Raw genomic sequence first — 18,750 nt, 5'->3', positions numbered from 1 at the left:
GCTAATTTTTTTTAATATTAGACAGTGCACATTAATCAACATTTTATATCTTGCCCGAGTTAGCTAAATTAAATTAGTTTCCTTTTGGCAGTTGCCAAACCCAGTCTAAAATGTAGGGGGGGAATAAAATGAATCTTTCATATCATTCTACACACACAGTAAGAATATGCAACCTGTATCTACATTTATTGTGACAATTAATCTTCACAAGTCTTTCTTTTCAAGCATTCACTAAGTGGGACTTCTAAGCATGTTAATCAAGGTGCAGTCTGTATTTTGACTAGTCAACTTCAATTTGATTCCTTTTTTTTTCAGTCATTTTCTGTAGATTTGCTGCTTTTCGTTACGGTTCGCTGTCCTATTGATAACCCTATAGTTAGATCTATGACTCCATATTAAATGTTCAATACTGTTTTTCTAAGGAAGAAATGCAGTGGAAATACAAACAAAAGGCAAGGTATGTACATTTTTATAGCACATTTAAATAGCAAGGCAATTCATTGCAGCAAAAAAAAAAAAAAAAAAAAAAAATCATAGGAATAGTAAATTGCAGGTGATTAAATGATTAATGAACATTTACATTAAAAAAATTAAATGAATAATTAAAAAATTACTATTAAATAACAACAACATCTAACTATAGTATTATTGAGTTAAAGTTGTATTAAACGAGGGAAGATCAACGCAAATGTATTGGCACAGACTATTTTCTCTGTTTACTTTAAAACTCATTGGTCTCTATCCTGTATTTAAACATTGACGATCTTGAACACCGCTTATTTAGAAGAAAAATACATTTCCCACAATGCAAATGTACAACGACATAGTACACATAAGCTTGGTTTACAAAAAGGCTTCTCAAAATAATAAAAAGCTCGTAATGATAAAGCAGTGGATTATATGTAATACCTTTTAATTATAATAATGAAAAAATAACCCTTAACAAATAAATGACCAACGAATAAGGTAAGAGGGCAAAAAAAATCTCACTGCTTTTATTTTGAAAGTAAAAGACAGGCTTATACCGGAAGTGATACTTTGGTCTCCTACGTTTTCAGATAACGCCATAGCATGTGGTTTGTTCTTCACTGATTGAGTGAACCCTGTTATTCAGCTCAGTTTCTCTGCTGCTTCTCTGCAGTTGTTTGAAACATATTAGATTCTGAACGGACGCTCCTGTCTCTTGTTTTCAAGGTAGGAAGGTTGATACCGCCGTCTTTCAACGTAGCTCGTGTTAGCAGTGTTAGCATACGAAGCTAATTTTTTTTACTGTGATTTATAAACTTAATATCTTTAAACTTCAGAACGCGTCAGTATGTAGAGAGATATAAATAAAAAAGTGTGATGCGTGAGAGCTAATGAAACTGATTTGATTGCTGCAATGTTTTTTGGTGTAACGCATCGTTCGGTGATCAGGCAGGTTGGAGGCTGTTAAAGAATTTCCGGTTACTCTAAACCGAAGGTCTGCATGGGGGTCGCGAAAGTTTTGGTTGATTAGACTTTTTTTCTTTATATTCCCCCCTGTAATTTTTTCCCCTAATTGAAATGTCTTTAAATCCACATTAACATGAATTCAACAGACTGTAGTAAACAGATAAATGGAAGCAGAAGATGTCTTTCAGTCATCAATGCTCACATTCAGCGACACACAGGAGCTCTTTCAAGCTGGACACCGTTTCATTCACAACACCTGTTCCATCAACCATAGGGTGACCATATTTTCATTTGGGAAAACCAGGACACCTTGGAGCGGGGGGGGGGGGGGGGGGGGGGGGGGAATAAATGTCTCATCATCGGGATTTGCTCCGTGATCAGAGGAAAGGTTACTTGGCGCCGAACAGTGGTGAAAATTGGAAGTTCGGTTTAATATAATACAACTCTGTGAATAGTTCCGTCTGAAATGAATGAAAATAGTTGTTTTAATGGTTATTGAGTCAGATATGAGGCGGTTGTATTTGATTTATCTAAAGGTTTTTATCTGTTACTGTGTAAATGGGTTTGGCTGTAATTTAAGGACACATTCTAATAGATCTGCAGAGTCGGAACTATAAATCTGATAGGAGTTTAATTTTTTTATTGTTGTTTTGCACAAGATGCTTAACTAAGTATTTTTGGTTGTTGAATATTAGAGATTTTGCAGATATATTTTTATACATACATTGTTTAGATTTACTTATGTATCTCTAACCCTTTTATAGAATAGAAAATCCCTTTATTGTCCCACAATGGGCAAATTTACAGCAGCAGAAAGATTATTGAAAATGGTCACACAAATGGGGACCTTAGAAAAATGTATAACAATAACATAATAGGGAAGAGTTAAAATATAAACAATAAAATACTGTAAAGTGTTTTAACAATATAAAACTGGAGAATTAATAACCAATATGCAGCTATGGACATTTTTACAGTATTGGATATTTGAAAATAGCAGCAACATCAGAGATGTGCAGAATGACAGCAGCAGGTTATTTAACTAACTAAGGTTTCTATCATTACATTTGATTTTATTTGTTCCTGCTCCCGGTGGTTGGAATCTTTATTCCACTGTGGATTCTTGTGAGTGTAGTCTTTGTTGGCTTTAACTTTTAAAAAAATAAATAAATAAACAAACAGTTTTGAAAACCTCAGTATTCATTCTTTTCCTGCTTTGTGTGTCAACTTTCACGGTTGCTAAGCAACAGAGCATACGTCGGTAAAACCCGCTGAAGGGAGGACCTGTTCGAATTTACAGACAGAACTCTTCCGGCCTCCTTATTTTCAAGGACTTCGAAGGATCCAGTCTAGGTAGACCGCGTCCTTGGAGGATGCAGCCCAGGTTTTCGAACAGAGCCTCTGATTAAGAACAGGGCTGCCCGCACTGACGCGGCTCAGGGATTACGTCACACGGAGCGTCGCGCGCAGTGAAATCAGGACATTTCCTCACTTTCTAAAAAAAACCCGGGACGCCCGGGACAGGACGTGAAATACGGATATGTCCCGGGAAATACGGACGTTTGGTCACCCTAATCAACCAGGAATCAGAATCAGAAATACTTTAATAATCCCAGGGAGAAATTACTTTTATTACATTACTCCATGTGTAATAGAGTGACTATAGGACCAATATATTCATAATTAGGGGTCCCCGCTCCATCTTGCCATCAGTTTTGGGGTGCTTGGCCTGGAAACCGTTGAAGACCCCTGATCTAAATGCTTTCCCAAATAGATTAGCTGTGTAGTTTTTGTTTAGATGTATCTGTGTGTATCAGGCTGTAACTGATTAACAAGTATGTCTCATTGTATTTTGTTAAGTTTGAAATATGTTAATTTTGCCATTTATAAGGGTAGGAAATATGGACCTATAAGTTTTATTTTATTTAAAGGCACACTATGCAACATTTTTCAGTTAATTAATGTGTTCCATAACGTTTTGGATGATTAAATGAGTCATTTCAGGTTGAACAAAGGTATTCTCGGCCGCCCTGGTGGTCTGTGGGGGAAATACTGCACTTGCAATTGCAGGAGCACCGACCCGCACCCACAGGCTCAGAAGTCTCGTGAGAGTCAGTCTTGCTTTACGGCGAGAACTGCAACACGCCCCCAGTTAAAAGCATGCTCGTTGCTAGCACAGTGGCGATCCTTGTGCAGTTATGCTACGTTCGCGCAGCAAAATCGCGTCTGCTGCTTCATTTTTGCTGCTTGTACCAGTTAGTTCTGACGCGCGGCTGAAGCAGCTTTGCTGCTCTGGCTGCGCGGTGCAAAAGTGTCTCTGACGCGCGTTGGGCGGAGCTTCACTATCCTTTCTCTGCCTTGCAGCTATATTTGCTGTGATCATTTGGAATAAAGTAGTTTTAATATGTGTTAAAGTGAGAAAATACACCTGAAAACGTAATCAGTGCCGTCAGTTCATTCAGATTATTATCCAGCCTTCAATATTTTTTCTGTCGGAGCCGCTCAGACCCCCACATACCAGCGGTGCGCCGACAGAAGGAACCCCTTCATCAGCAGCCTCTGGCCAGGTCACGTCCTCGCGGTTCACCGCGGCAGCTGGTAGGTGTTTTTCATCTAAATAATCCAAACTGCATATTCTGCCGGCAGATTTCTGCATTTTAAGTTAATTTAGGCGTCAATAAACTGTTTAAGAGGAGAGATCATAGCCTCTGATCATCAGCGCTGTGTCTCTCTCCCTGCTTCAGCTGCTCAGACGCGCTGGGCCTGCTGCTCCTTTGCTGCGCCTTGACGTGCTTCAACCATTGACTTTGCATGTAAACTCGCTGCTTCTGTCGCGCCAGCTGCGGTGTGAACGTAGCATTAGTCATTCGTTGCGTTCACCTGTCTGCTAAGCTCAAAACAACCGCGCCTGGCTTGACGGAGAAACCAGGAGAACAGCTGTGCATATTTACGACAGTGCACTTTTACTTTCGCCCTCTGGGGGGAGCCTCGCTGGAAAATCAACACCGGTTGCATAGTGTACCTTTAACCAGGAAAAAAAAAAACCTATTGAGATTAAAAACCTCTTTTTCAAGGGAGTCCTGGCCAAGAGGCCGCAAAATTACATAAGATACATTAAACATAGATGCATTAAAATAAATGACAGGTACATAAAAAATAAAAAACATATAAAGTAAAACAATTACAGGTCATTGAGGCTGCTTCAAATTCTTTGACTTTCAACTTAAAAGTATTTAAAGCTAAAAACTCAGTCAATTTCCAGTTTCTTTGTTAAATATTCCACGCACAAGGAGCTTAATAGCTAAAGGCTTTCTTCCCTAGTTCTGTGCGGGCAAAAGGAACAGTGAGCAACAGCTGACGGTTGGATCACAGGGCAGAAGAAGCCATGCTTCTCTTTGTAAGTAAGGTACAAATGTAAGAGGGCAGTAATCCAAGAAGGGCCTCGTAAATAAAAGTGTACCAATCACACTGCGTTTTCGAAGAGAGGGAAGGCCATCCCACCTGAGAGTACAGGTCACAGTGATGTGTCATGGCTCTACGGATTGTGATGAACCTTAATGAAGCATGGTAAACAGAGTCCAACATTTGAAGACATGATGAAGTAGCATTCTTTTCAAACAAGTTTATCAATAAAAGGTTTGACGGTGAGGGAGTCATCAATTTCAATTCCAAGGTATTTATACTCATGTACCTTCTCAATGACATTCCCCTCCTGAGTGGACACTACTGGAAGGGTTTGAGGCACCTTCTTGTTATTTGTAAACATTAACTTTTTTTGTCAGGATTAAGAAACAATTTAAGATTAATAAATGAATACTGTACAGAAAAAAGATTTCTGTAGGGAATTGTAATGAGTTTGTCCCGATATTTCATGGCATTTGATGTTTATAAGCGAAGAATAAGACTTATTTTAAAAAGAAAAAAGTTTTCTTGGTTATAAATGTCAAAGACATGGAAGTGTATTGCATTCACCAAAGAAAAAGAAAAAAATCAGACAACTTATCTCATAATTAAAAGATACTGAGACTTGGATCAGTATCCCGTAATTATGAGATGCTGATCTCGTAATTATGAGATAAGCTGTCTGATTTTTTTTTTCTTCTTTGGCAATACGCTTCCATACAAAGAGCTTTAGGAAAAAAGTCCTCAAAAATAAAGCCTTCCTATTAAGGTTTGAGCACATACATCAAATTTATTATTAGAATACTCAAAAACATTGATATTTTTACTAAAGGGACAATGAAATTCATAAACTTGACATTAAAGTCTACGGCTATACTTCACCTCTCATCCTTCATCAATAAAGAATGGTTCAAATGAAAAATAACTAGGGATGCACGATATTGGGATTTTGGCCGATATCCGATATGCCGATATTTTAAAACTCATGTAGCCGATAACCGATATCGATACCGATGTTACAGCTGGTAAAAAATAAGTAGTCATTGAAAATAGCAGTTTTGTTATCCATTTCTGACACTTTGAAAAATAATATACTCAAATATATTTTCATATGCTGATATCAAATTGATTTTTAAAAACGCGGTATCGATCTATTTTACTTTCAAAATCTCGTGAAATTTTATCGTTCTGTTACAAATTCTCATGATATTTTGCAAATTCTTGTGAGATTTTGTTAGTAAAATAGATCCATACCGCGTCAATATATCAACTTATAAAAATATGGCAAAATTTCGTGAATTTTCGGGGGATTTCGTAGCATAACGATGACATATAGCAATATTTCATTTGTAAAAGAGATTGATATGGTGTTTTTAAATGGCAATATATCAGCATATGAAGTAGAGCTGCAACAACGAATCGATAAAATCGATAAAAATCAACTTTTAAAAGCGTTGGCAACTAATTTCATCATCTATTAGTTGTGTCGCGCGATTAATGCGTCATCCGCCGCCGCCGTCATCACTGCCACTTGACTGAAACGGGGGAAGAAGAAAAAATTACGGCAGAGCGAGCCAGCGCTGCGGGTGCAGTGTTGCAAACTCAGCGACTTTGTCGCTATATTTAGCGACTTTTCAGACCCCTCCAGCGACTATTTTTTTAAAAAAGCGACTAGCGACAAATCTGATGACTTTTTACGGTGTCACTGGTGGCTTTTGGAGACTCTTACGTGAAAGCATGTATCGTTCCTACTCTTGTGCTGCAGCAGCAGCTACTGCCGTGAGGCGCCTCCCCCATCCCAAGCCCGTTCTCCCGCAGGAGTCCCTCTCAGCGCTGCAGTCAGAGCCAGCAGGATGTTTACCCTCAGTGTCCAGACTGCAAATGAAGCGCGCATGCGCCGGGATTGACGGCGCAAATTGATCACAATAATTAAAATAGCCTTTATAAATAAATTAACTTGCAAATTATGAGGGCAAGGCTTTTAAAGTTTAAATCTTCTGGCAAAGATAAAGTAAAGAAGATCCTGCAATTTATGGAAGTAAAGCAGAATAAAATCCAGCAAGATCAGTAATATGTCAATTAATTATATGCCAAATTCCCATGTAAATATCTGTCTTTGGAGGATGTGTTTTTTACCACCCCTAGTTCTCTCATTTTTATTCCAAATACAATTTATAATTTGAATCACAGGGCTATTTTTATCTCTGTGGTTAAGTATTTTCTCAAGTAGCAACTTTAACTGCTATACTTTCCTGTCTTAAAAGGCAGAACTCTTCTAGTCTAAAAAAAAAAAGCATTTGATGAAATGGGTGGACCTATTGTTTGAACCCCTTAGAGGCTTTTAAAAACAAAAATGTCTTTTTTGCGCTTCATGAAACAAAGTACCCTATATTTTGTGTATTTACAGCTACATTTCTCATGTAAGTTTGCGTAGTTTTAACACAAACATTTATTTTTCATATTGCACCAGTACAGTTAATGAGCAACCTGTACTTGTGTGCTTGTTTGTTCTGTCTAAAATGTTTATTTTGGAATAAAGAGGTTAATATAAAAAATATTTTTTGTCCGATTCATCGATTAATCAAAAAAATAATTGGCCGATTCATCGATTTTTAAAATAATCGTTAGTTGCAGCCCTAATATGAAGATATTGTGATATTTTTAATGTATCAATATTTTTTCCCTCGTCTTTAGAAGTTTTTAAGTCTGTAAAAAAGAAGTTTTTGAGGAAGAAGAAGTAGTATTTTATATATTTTTTTAGACTTTAGAAACTCAGAAGCTGATCAAATATCGAGTTAAATATCGGTGGGGTGGCCGATGTCCGATATTCAGTTTTAAGGCCGATACAGGCCGATACAGGCCGATACCGATAGGGGGCCGATTGTATCGTGCATCCCTAAAAATAACCATCAAAGTCGACTATTAAACCATTTCGGGCTGCAACTAACAATTATTTTGTGATTAGTCTGTTGATTATTTTTTTTGATTAAACGATTTATAATCAGATACAGATTTTTTTTTTCTCTTTTTTTTTCATTTTTTTTTTTGCTAAATTAAACCAGATGAAACAAACTTTTCCACTTTAGGACTCTAGACTGAGCATATTAACATATCTAAAATGCAAAATTTTTACATATTTTTCTTTACAATTTTGATATAACTGCTTAAGGTGGGTCGCTCTGTCCACTAAAGGAACACTTTATAGCCTCTATACTCTAGTTAATGATTAATTTATTACTGAATTAGTTAATGATTATTTCAATAATTGATTAATCAAGATTAATCGTTTTACCCCTAAAACCAGCAACTTCAAACTACAGGATTAATTAATACTTGGAGTATTTTGATTGTAAAACAGGTCAAGTGATTGCAGTGCTTGTTATTGCTCTTGCCCAAAATGCTCTTATGAACTGCACACTACCCTGAGTTATCTTATGAATAATGGAGACAAATTTGTCTTTCTAGTAGGGTTGTCAAAAGTATCGATACTCAAAAAAAGTATCGATACTGAAAAGTTGTATCCGGATACAATACTCATTTTCAAAAGTATCGATACAGTGCCACCACCAGTGGCATCTAAGCGGTCATTCATCTTATGTGCAGAATAGTGGAAAATGCACTTTCTGAACACTGTGTGATTGAATAATTCTATGCACTTTTCAGTTTCAGACTTTTTTCTGTAACAGGTGCAGCTGCTGAGAATTATTTTTGTTTCTTAACTGGTTTGGCTAGTGTCATTGTTATGTGTGCAAAGCATAGCCAAGGAAGGAACAATTCATTTGAATTTTATAAGTTTTTTATCAAGCTTGCTTAATATTGTGCACAGCATACAACCTCAAATAATTGTTTATTGTATTTATTTATCTATTTATTGTATTTTGTTTATTAATGAAAAAATTTCTGTTGATTTTTGGAGTCTTTGTTTTTATCCTTGTGGTATCGAAAATGACATCGAGTATCGAATATTTTACTTAGTATCGGTATCGAGTTGAAAAGTTTAGTATCGTGACAACCCTACTTTCTAGCAACCATTACCTCAATGTTCTTCCAATATAATAAAGTAACTATTCAGTTTTATTCTGAAACATCAATAAAGGAGCATTTATTTCTTATTTGTAATCAACACTAGAAGAAATGTGCAAACTGATGTAGGATTATCTTGCCAGTGTTGGGAAAGTTCTCTTTCTACGTGAACTATTTCAAAGTTCAGTTCACACATTTTAAAAGGAACTAGTTCAGTTCATAGTTCATAATTCAAAATTTTGAACTAAGTTCACAGTTCCAAAAAATGAAATAGTTCATAGTTCTTTTTTTTTTTTTTTCATATATTGCTCAATTACACCATAGCCTACTGTAGAACCACAGACAGCAATTATTTTATCAGTTGTAACTCTGAAACTGTGCGTCAGATTTCATCTTCATATCCAGTTTTGAATCCTTATCCAACCAGGGTTTACATTAGCATTGAGGGGACAGCATTTCCCCATTGTTGCTTTAAGGCTTTGTTGCTGTCCATTCACTTCACACTAGTAGCAGCTGCAGCTTTCACCCCTACAGTATATTCTCAAAAACATCAGGAAAAATGTGCTGCTTGAATGGTCTTTTTATGAGGAATTATTAAAAGAAAAACAGGAAAGTAGTCTTTAAGGTGCAAATGTTTTTTTTTTATTATTTTAATAATTTTTTCCATTTGAAATTTCATTTCAGTACATACTAAAAAAGGAATACTGGAATCCTGGAAAATTATACCAGGCAGGTTTAAAGGAATAGTACACCCAAAACATGATTAGCCTTCATTTTCTACTCACCCACATGCTGAACAACACTCTGGAGTACTTTTTTGATATCTCAAATGCATCTGGAGATCTGGGAGGCTTCTTGCTGTCTGCTGACATTCAAATAATGGAGGTCTATGGTGCCCGAGACAGAAAAGTCCACAAAAAACGTGTCAATATTCCTCCATACTGCTCGTCCAATGTATTCCAAGTGTCCTGAGTGGGTAGCATCCATAATTTACTTGAAACGAAGTCATTTAGAATGTTTTTAGAGCATAAACAGTAGTGTATAGGATTTCCTGAAAGCACGCGCCTGCGAGTTCACGAGCCTACGGAAACTGCGGCAGACCAAACCAGATGAAAGTGCGCATTCAGCTCGGCAAAGAACTCATGCTCTTCCTCAACACTGAAGTCCTCAGACATTTTTCTTTCGTTGTTTCTTTCTTTGCACAGGTAAACAGCACATTTCTTCTTCTACGCTTGCATTATCGGCAGAGCAGACGCTGAATGCGCACTTTCATCTGGTTTGGTCTGCCGGCTTCCGTAGCGTCGTGAACGCGCAGGCGCGCGCTTTCAGGAAATCCTATACACTACTGTTTATGCTCTAAAAACATTCTAAATGACTTCGTTTCGAGTAAATTATGGACGCTACCCACTCAGGACACTTGGAATACATTGGACGAGCAGTATGGAGGAATATTGACACATTTTTTGTGGACTTTTATGGACCTTTCTGCCTCGGGCGCCATAGACCTCCATTATTTGAATGTCAGCAGACAGCAAGAAGCCTCCCAGATCTCCAGATGCATTTGAGATATCAAAAAAGTACTCCAGAGTGTTGTTCAGCATGGGGGTGAGTAGAAAATGAAGGCTAATCATGTTTTGGGTGTACTATTCCTTTAACAAACAAGTTACATGAATAGTAAAACCCTTAAGAACATTTTACTAACAGAAACTGAGGGACCAGGCTGAGGTAGGAATTTAAGGTTAATGAAGTGCGGATTTTTTTACTGAAAGCCGGGGGGCAAAGTTTGCAGAGAAATGTAAGATTGTTGCCATCATCCTCACCGACCACCTGGTCATAAAACTGTTTTAAGTGATCATGCTGCTGCTCTGTCGCCTCCATGCTGCTGTGGCTTCCACGCTGCATTTTGTTTTGATGACACACGCGGCTGTAGGCTACGGCACTGGTAGCTGGTGTTGCCAGATTGGGTGTTTTTCCCGCTACATATTAAGGCCTGTTTACGGTGTGATTTAGCCGGGGTTTCCCCTGGAGGACTCTATAGAAATCTGGCAACCTATTGAACGGAGCTGAACTGAGAGAGCGTGCCGTTCAGACACCAGAATGAACGAGTTCACAATAACGTTCATCAGGCAGTAATGCAGTATGTTCAGTTCACATTCGCCCAAAATATGAACGAGTTCATGAACTTTCGTTCAATGAACGCGTTCAGGCACAACACTGGATCTTGCATGTTGGTTTGCTTACAATTCTCTTTGGTGTTTGATAAGCAATGCAGTGTTATACATTTCCTTGGTAAATATCAAATAACATTTCTTTTCTCCTTTAACCCTCCTGAGAAAAATAAGTAAAGTAAAATCATTTTGATTCCTTTAGAATTTACTCAGAAAGTCTGGTGTTATTTCGTCATCAACCATCTGTTTCCTCTTGAAGCTGGCGAAAGAAACCACGGCCCAGAATTTAAAATGTCACAGGCCACTAAACGCAAACATGTCGTGAAAGAAGTCCTCGGAGACTTCATCACTCCCACAGAGAACCAGCAGATCGTGAAGGTAAACATGTCGATGAACAGGATGGAAAGATTTCTCATCAGGACTTTCATCTGGTGCTGATCTCCTTTTTCCAACTTCTCCCAGGTGATCGGTAGCCGTGGCAACAACCTCCATGAAACAATCACGGCTCAGGGCGAGACCTTCCTGGTGAGCATGCCCACCAAGTTCCGCAAGAACATCTGGATCAAGAGAGGTAGTTCATGGAGTTGAAGAAATGTGTTTTCAGAGATGGTTGTTGTTGTTGTTCTACTTTCAGGTGTTTTAAATATTTCCCAACAGTGGACATAATAAAGTCTCTATATTTTTATGTCTGTAAGACTTTATGTCGAAGAAGGTCGCTGCCCATCCAGCAACCTTCCAAAATGTGAAAATTTCTGGATGGAAAACAACTTTGGATAACAATTCTAGGTTCTTCAAGGTGGAAGATATTCAGGAACCAACGGACCTGCTGTCTTCGCTTAAATGTCCTCCCTCCGGTCCATAATACTGCTTCCACCGTGTTTCTCCTCGGAGATGGGATGTTTAGAGAGATTTGTTGATTTTCCTCCACATTTTGCATAAAGGCTGAATAGTTTCCTTGAGTCTCATCCGACCAGATGACGGCATCTTGACATTAGCTGCGTTTAAATGGACACAAATAATCGGGCCTGATCAGATCAAAACTGTTCCATGTGAACATGTCAGACTTAATTCCAAAAAAAGAAAAGAAAATTATCCTCTCTAAGACCAGTGGATGTTAAGTGGGGTAAACTCAGGATGCATAAAATTCCACCGGTAAATTTGTTACCAATATAGACATGTTGGACATCATTGGAAAGCAATTAACAATTAACGCAGATATAGCAGCATGTCAAAATTTAAACAAACAAAGCAGCCACAGCTACATACCTTTGAAGGCATCCAGAAGCCGTTTTATGAATCCAATCTTCAATTGTATATACTCCATTCGTCGACAAGGGTTCACAGATTAAAAGTAATCAAGCATATTAGTAATAAACATTCCATGATGAGAAAATAGCCCATAGCGTCCGGTTGTTGACATCAGAAAGGTTAGCTGGTCATAGCTTATTCTCAGCCTCTTGTAATATTTACTTCCCTATACTTATTTCTTCGGTTGTTAGCCTGCAGTGTTTGGTATGGTTCCTTAAATCGTCTTCTCATCTACGTAACACAAGAGTCTGCATATTTTTATGATGCAATTTGAGCGAGATATAGTCCCGGATATCTCACTTCAGGTTCACTTCCTGTCAGCCAGTGATGTTCGATTTGATTGACATTATTATTCTCTGCTGTTATTGGTTAAGACCGAGTGGAGTGTGGGGCTTTGTAGCCAATGAAATAAGCATTTGAACGAGCCTAAATGTGTGCAATTTATTTAAAGGGGTACCGCATTACAGGCTTGTGTTAGAGAGAAACACAGACACCAGCAGGTGGAGCCATTGTGTGCAGCTCCAAGCTGACACCAAAAGTTCCAAACCCCACAGCTCTGGAACTGTTATAGCTAGAGGTCTGAGATTTTATGCATTTGTGGTTGACAAGATGTAGAACAAATTTAAAACAATCAGACCTGCCTTTTCTCAAGAATGTCTTTATTGCTGCTGTTCAAAAGAGACCTATCATTTCTGAGAATAAAAAAAACAACAACTTTGAGTCATCTTTGAATTGATGCAGCTTGGTCTGTGTTCTACTCACCCAATTTATTTAGCTTTCAAATAATGTATTGCATGTGTATTTGGGCCTACAGTTCCTAAGTTATTTGCTTTTCCATTTGGGTGTGCAAAATAGGCGAGGATTACCCAAGATGAGGTGGATGTTAAGTGGTCAAAACGATCCACTGGACTTTGTTTCCAAGTTTGATGACGTTTCGCTTCCCATCCAGGAAGCTTTTTCAATTCAAAAATGTCTGAAATACCGTTGGGTTTGAGATTTTTTATAATATAATATTAAAAACCTCAAACTCAACGCTATTCCTGACATTTTGAATGAGTAATGAGTAACAGCACTCTGCATCTTGATACATGGAATAATGTGACTAAACTATGTTGAATTAAAATATATATAAACCAACAAATCTACCTGAAAAGTATATATAAACATGCCAGAGCAGCATCAAACCTACTTGGTGTCCAGAAAACGCACACAATGCAGGAAACAAGCTTTCTATTAATGTTTTCATCAGCTCCGACTAGTCTCTTCTGAGCCGCACCTCGCATTCACTGTCCAAGCTTTGCTGACATGGTGGGGCGTTCATGTGTTCCTTGAAAATCCTAGCACACATTGATGTGCTTTCAGACAGGTGCATTGGGTTTACCTGTTTTCATTCCCCACAAGAGTATGTAACGCTAAACGAGCGAATTCAATGACGCCCCACCCACATGAAAAAACTCAATATGCTGAATGGTTAGTGCTTCGTTGGTGCACGTCTGTGCAGTTAAAATGACCATTTGTCCTCCTTGTCATTCAGAGAAATTAAAGATTATCCAGATACTTAAGGTCAGAGAGGACCATGTCGAGCTGAAATCAGCAAGCTGCAGGTAGAAGCTCCTTCTGGTAATATGTCAGACGTTCGCCAGCTTCTGACTGAGCGGCTTTGTTGCTGGAATCGACAAATTCACTCGTCTGGTTGGAGGCTGGACTTGTCCCTCTCCGTCTTTAACAATCTCGTTCTTCTTACCTTGCCACCATAAAGGCCAGATTAAACTAATAGGTCTACCAACAGATGATGAAAAGTTCTTTCCGGATGAATACAGTGAAAACACAGACGGCCACTTTAACATTCTTAGTTATTTGGTCCTAATCTGAGTTGAGGAGGAAAAAAGCTAAAATGTTGAAGATAAAAAGAAGCTTTACTCTATTTTGTGGTATTCATTGATTCATTTAAATGTATTTTTTTCTTTTGAGGTATTTCTAACCAAAGTCTTTTAGTTCAGATGCAACATTACTTAGTGTTTAAACAAACTTTAGTTGTTTTTACCTGATCATTCTTTGGGGAAATTAGCCTTTATTGGCAGATCTGCTTCACCTACTGTGGTAAAAAAGGGTAGATTCTAGATGGGAACTATGATCTCAGATGCACATTAGTGGCCAGTATAAACTAATATGATGATGTAAGCTGATATTTGCCTCAATTTGAATTCAGTTCTGCTGTAATTCCTCAGGAGATTATGTGGTTGTGGATCCTATTGAAGAAGGAGAGAAGGTGAAGGCAGAGATCAGCTTCATTCTCTACAAAGATCACATTCAGGACCTGCAAAAACGGCAACTCTGGTAAGAAAAAGTCCCACAAACCCACTTAGGAACGTACAGTGGAAGAGTCCTAAACTGTAATTGTCTCCATTAAGGCCCCAGGGTTTTATGGCGGAGCGGCCATCACTGGACAAGGCCAGCAGGAAGGAGGAGGACGAGGAGAAAGAGGAGGAAGAAGGGGATTCTGAAGATGACAGTGACCTCTTCGTGAACACCAACCGCTGCAACTACCAGTACAGTGAGAGCGAAGAGGATGACAGTGAGGAAGAGGAGGAGGAAGAGGAAAGGACAGGAAATGGATCATAGCTGCAGCGGAACAACAAAAGTAAACCTGCGAACTGAAAAGATCCACTGACTGTTCAGCTGTCATTACCGACCGGTTAAAATTTTGCTTTTGGGCAACAGCTCCCTCTGCTGGCCAGTTGGAGCTCCTTCACTGACTCTCAGATTTTCAGCTTCTGCCCAAAATCATCTAAAATGTTCAAGTGGAATTAAAATATAACCAGAATTAGCATCACATACAGTGCTCTTCGTCTTCCTAACATCAGCAACACCGACGCACAGCGAAAAAGTTATGCGATTGATACAGCTGCTGCTGCTTCGCCCGTCACCAAGGCGCCAAACGGGCTTTATAAGGTTTCACATCTTGATCTGTTAACCGGAAAGAATCAAAGGCACAATTCAGCCCATGAGGACATTTTGAAAATGGAGCGTATGAGGAAAACAGGAACGGTTGTGATCTCCTCTTCCACTTGATCTATCAGAGCCCATATAAATGTCAAAGTGATTCTGTTTGATTCATTTCTTCTAATACGTACATGTTAAATGTCACAGTGTGATCAAACTGTCTTATATAAATAAAAGCACCTCCTGTGCTCGGGCATTACAGAGCGAGGCGACAAACCTGGGCTCTGTTTTAGAAAGTGGGATTTATTTATTCTGAGTGGGAAAAGGTGATATCTGTGAGGTAACTCAACTCTGAGCTACGTCAGCCCAGAGGTCAGGATAAGCATGAGAATAATGTGAGCCCTGATCAATGGATCACAGAACAGCCAATCCATCATGGCCACCGGGGCTTAAAGTATTAATGACGGCATATGAAGATGATCAAACACAAAAGGTTGTGAAGTGGGAGAGATTTTTGTTTCACATAATTAAAAATTACATAACATTTTATGTTAAAGCAACATGAAAGTCCGTTGAAACCTTAACGGCCGTCAATCAACTACTTGGGAATCCAAATAACAAAGGGCCTCTCCAAGCTGTATGACACTAATTATAGATCTTTAAAAATGCATACAAAGAAAGATGGAAGGTTCTTTTGATGGACTTACAATCTATGAATGTGTTGCCTAGAATCCTCTACTTATTTTAGTCTTTACCAGTGTCAATACCAAGTAATCGTAGAGTGGGAGCCCAGAATAAAAGTTTTGAATCTTCAAATTGCTAAAGACGAGGGCAGACTGGTATTATCCACTTTAGAAGACTATTTCTATGCAGCGCAGCTCAAGTCTATAATAGGTTGGTGTGATTCTGACTAGATGGCAAAATGGAAACGGGTTTAAATTAATATATATATACATGTACAATAGATATATAGATGTATATAGATCTATCTAGATATATAGATATATCTACATCCCTCTCTATATATAGATATATATATATACCCTGTGAAACTTATTCCGACAACAGAAAGCTTGTTGTTCCAGCCAAATGCTACACACATCGGCATGTTTACCCTGCTACTCTGTGAGAGTACCAAGATGGCGGCAAGTGACTTCAGTTTTATGAATTCAGATTCATATATATATATAGATTAGAGTTTCAACAGTTCAATATTCTTATGACAGCGGGGAAAAAGCTGTTGAAGTGTGCTTTGAAGCTTCTTCCCAGAGGGCAGCAGGGAGAACAGTTCATGGTGGGGGTGTGAGGGGTCACTGATGTTATGGACTTGGGACATGGAGGGAAGAGGAGCCCCGATGATCTTCTTTCCTGTTCTCACCACTCTTCTCACCGTCTTCCAGTCTGAGGCGCTGCAGCCTTCACACCACACAGGGAGACAGCTGGTCAGAACGCTCTCTATGGTGCTTCTGTAGAAGGTGGTGAGGATGGGTGGGGGCAGGGGGGGCTCTCCTCATCCTCTGCAAGAAGTACATGCGCTTCTGTGCCCTTTCGATCAGTGAGGTGGTGTTTACATTCCAGGTGAGGGTGTCTGTGATGTGCACCCCCAGGAATTTGGTGCTGCTGACCACCTCTACAGCTCAGCTGTTGGTGAGCAGTGGAGCGTGGTTAGGCTGGTTCTTCCTTAAGTCCAAGATGATCTCCATCTTTTTTTCGATGTTCAGGATCAGGAAGACGCTCCAACACTAATTTTGTAAGACTTCATGCTGCATATGCAATATGATGTGCCAGCATTAAACAGCATGCGTGTGACAAATTGATGAAGTTATCTTTATAAATTCTTCTATTCTATTCTATTAGTCTTATACCCCCCGGAAAATGAGAAAATCATTGTCTGATGCTGTAGCACACATCTTGTTTACATTCCAACCTGTCTAACTCCCTGATCTCTATTTATCAGTAGTCTAACAAGGGAGTACCAATATGGCGGCCGGTGGCTTCACAGCAACTTGTACTACCAATGACTTATCAGCTATCCTGTGAATAATTAAGCTGATTAACAAAAATGGTAAATGGCATGTACTTATATAGCGCATTTATTCAAGTTAGGAGACGTGACCAAAGCGCTTTACACTACATTCATTCACCCATTCACACACACACTCACGGTGGCAAGCTACATTGTAGCCACAGCTGCCCTGGGGCTCACTGACAGAAGCGAGGCTGCCGTACACTGGCGCCACCGGGCCCTCTGACCACCATCAGTAGACAATGCAGGTGAAGTGTCTTGCCCAAGGACACAACGACAATGAAAGTCGGAGTAGGGGCTTGAACCGTCAACCCTTCGATTACAGGGCAAACTCCTCCATCCAACGCCACTGTCGCCCCAATCTAAAGGGTTGTTATTAGCTGAAGAACCCGAGGGTTCTGGTGAAAGAACAGCTGGTGAACTGTGGTGCATTGGGCAAACAAGACCAGAATCAATTCATTCATCCATCTGGCTGCTGATACTTGGACTCTATTATCAGTTGAATGTGGTCGTTGGGTTCAGTTTCAGCTGTTTAAAACCATTGACCCCAGTGGTGCTAATCCTGACCCAGCTGCACTATTTGGTTTGACTGAAATGTTCCTTCTCAGCATCTAAACCTGCTACAATCTGTACAACTTATTCCCATTTGATCACAGTTCTGTCGTAAAGAGTAATGCTTCTGTAAACATAAGCAACAATTCAAGAGATAATAACTCAACGTCCCATCAAATAGGCTAAATGCCTTCATGACGTCCTGCAGTATTTCTTAATGATGCAGAGGATTCCAAACGCCAGTCGATCCAGTTCATCCACCCCTGTGATTAACACTTTCAGCTGAAATTACAACCTCAGACACAAGAGTTGTTTGACCAGATTCAACACACGGCCAAAGGTTCTCTGCTAAAGGTCTTGCTTTAGAACAGATAAAGCATAAAGCATCAGGTTTTACCTTGAGATACAGTTCTTATTTGTATATCATCTATTTTTCTGTGTTTTTAATTTTCTTTCTGATTAAGCCTGATAAACCTTGGTTGTACTTTCAGAAGCGGCAATGTTATTAATACGGTTATTATGACTCACAGCCTCCAACAAAACAAAGTCTGTTATTACCACAGGAATTTATTTTTTTATGTTGAATTCAAAGCCAGATAATTCTCCACATTGAACTCTTGTCAGCTAAAGATTTAATACTAATTTCTTTAACAATGTTTTAGGAACTAGAGCCCTGTATTTGTGTTATTAGGAAGACAGGAAATAGAACTGAAGATAGGGTGAAGACCTGCGACAACGGTCACCAAACCCGAACTCCAGCCAGTGACAACTGCATAAAGAACTAAAATCTCCATACCTGGGTTTAACCCCTGTGCCACTGCTGTACTCCAAGAGCAGTTTCAGCAATTTATTAGAATTCAGTTGTTAATTGCTTGAAGATTATAATCTGTAATT

At 39.0% G+C, this 18,750-nt stretch overlaps 1 protein-coding gene across 1 annotated transcript; it reads left to right on the top strand.

Annotated features, from left to right (window-relative positions):
• Nucleotides 1-1,025: 1,025 nt before the first annotated feature.
• Nucleotides 1,026-15,574, top strand: eif1ad (eukaryotic translation initiation factor 1A domain containing). The gene is made up of 5 exons (XM_038277623.1): nt 1,026-1,194; nt 11,287-11,405; nt 11,490-11,598; nt 14,564-14,672; nt 14,747-15,574. Exons 2-5 carry the CDS (start codon nt 11,319-11,321, stop codon nt 14,955-14,957), a joined length of 516 nt encoding a protein of 171 aa, XP_038133551.1. The 5' UTR covers nt 1,026-1,194; nt 11,287-11,318; the 3' UTR covers nt 14,958-15,574.
• Nucleotides 15,575-18,750: the final 3,176 nt, after the last annotated feature.

The sequence above is a fragment of the Cyprinodon tularosa genome, unplaced genomic scaffold, assembly GCF_016077235.1.
Source record: "Cyprinodon tularosa strain WSP-4 unplaced genomic scaffold, ASM1607723v1 ctg133, whole genome shotgun sequence".
Lineage (NCBI taxonomy): Eukaryota > Metazoa > Chordata > Actinopteri > Cyprinodontiformes > Cyprinodontidae > Cyprinodon > Cyprinodon tularosa.
Note: the sequence above shows the minus strand (reverse complement) of the source record. Positions and strands in the feature narration are given on the sequence as shown.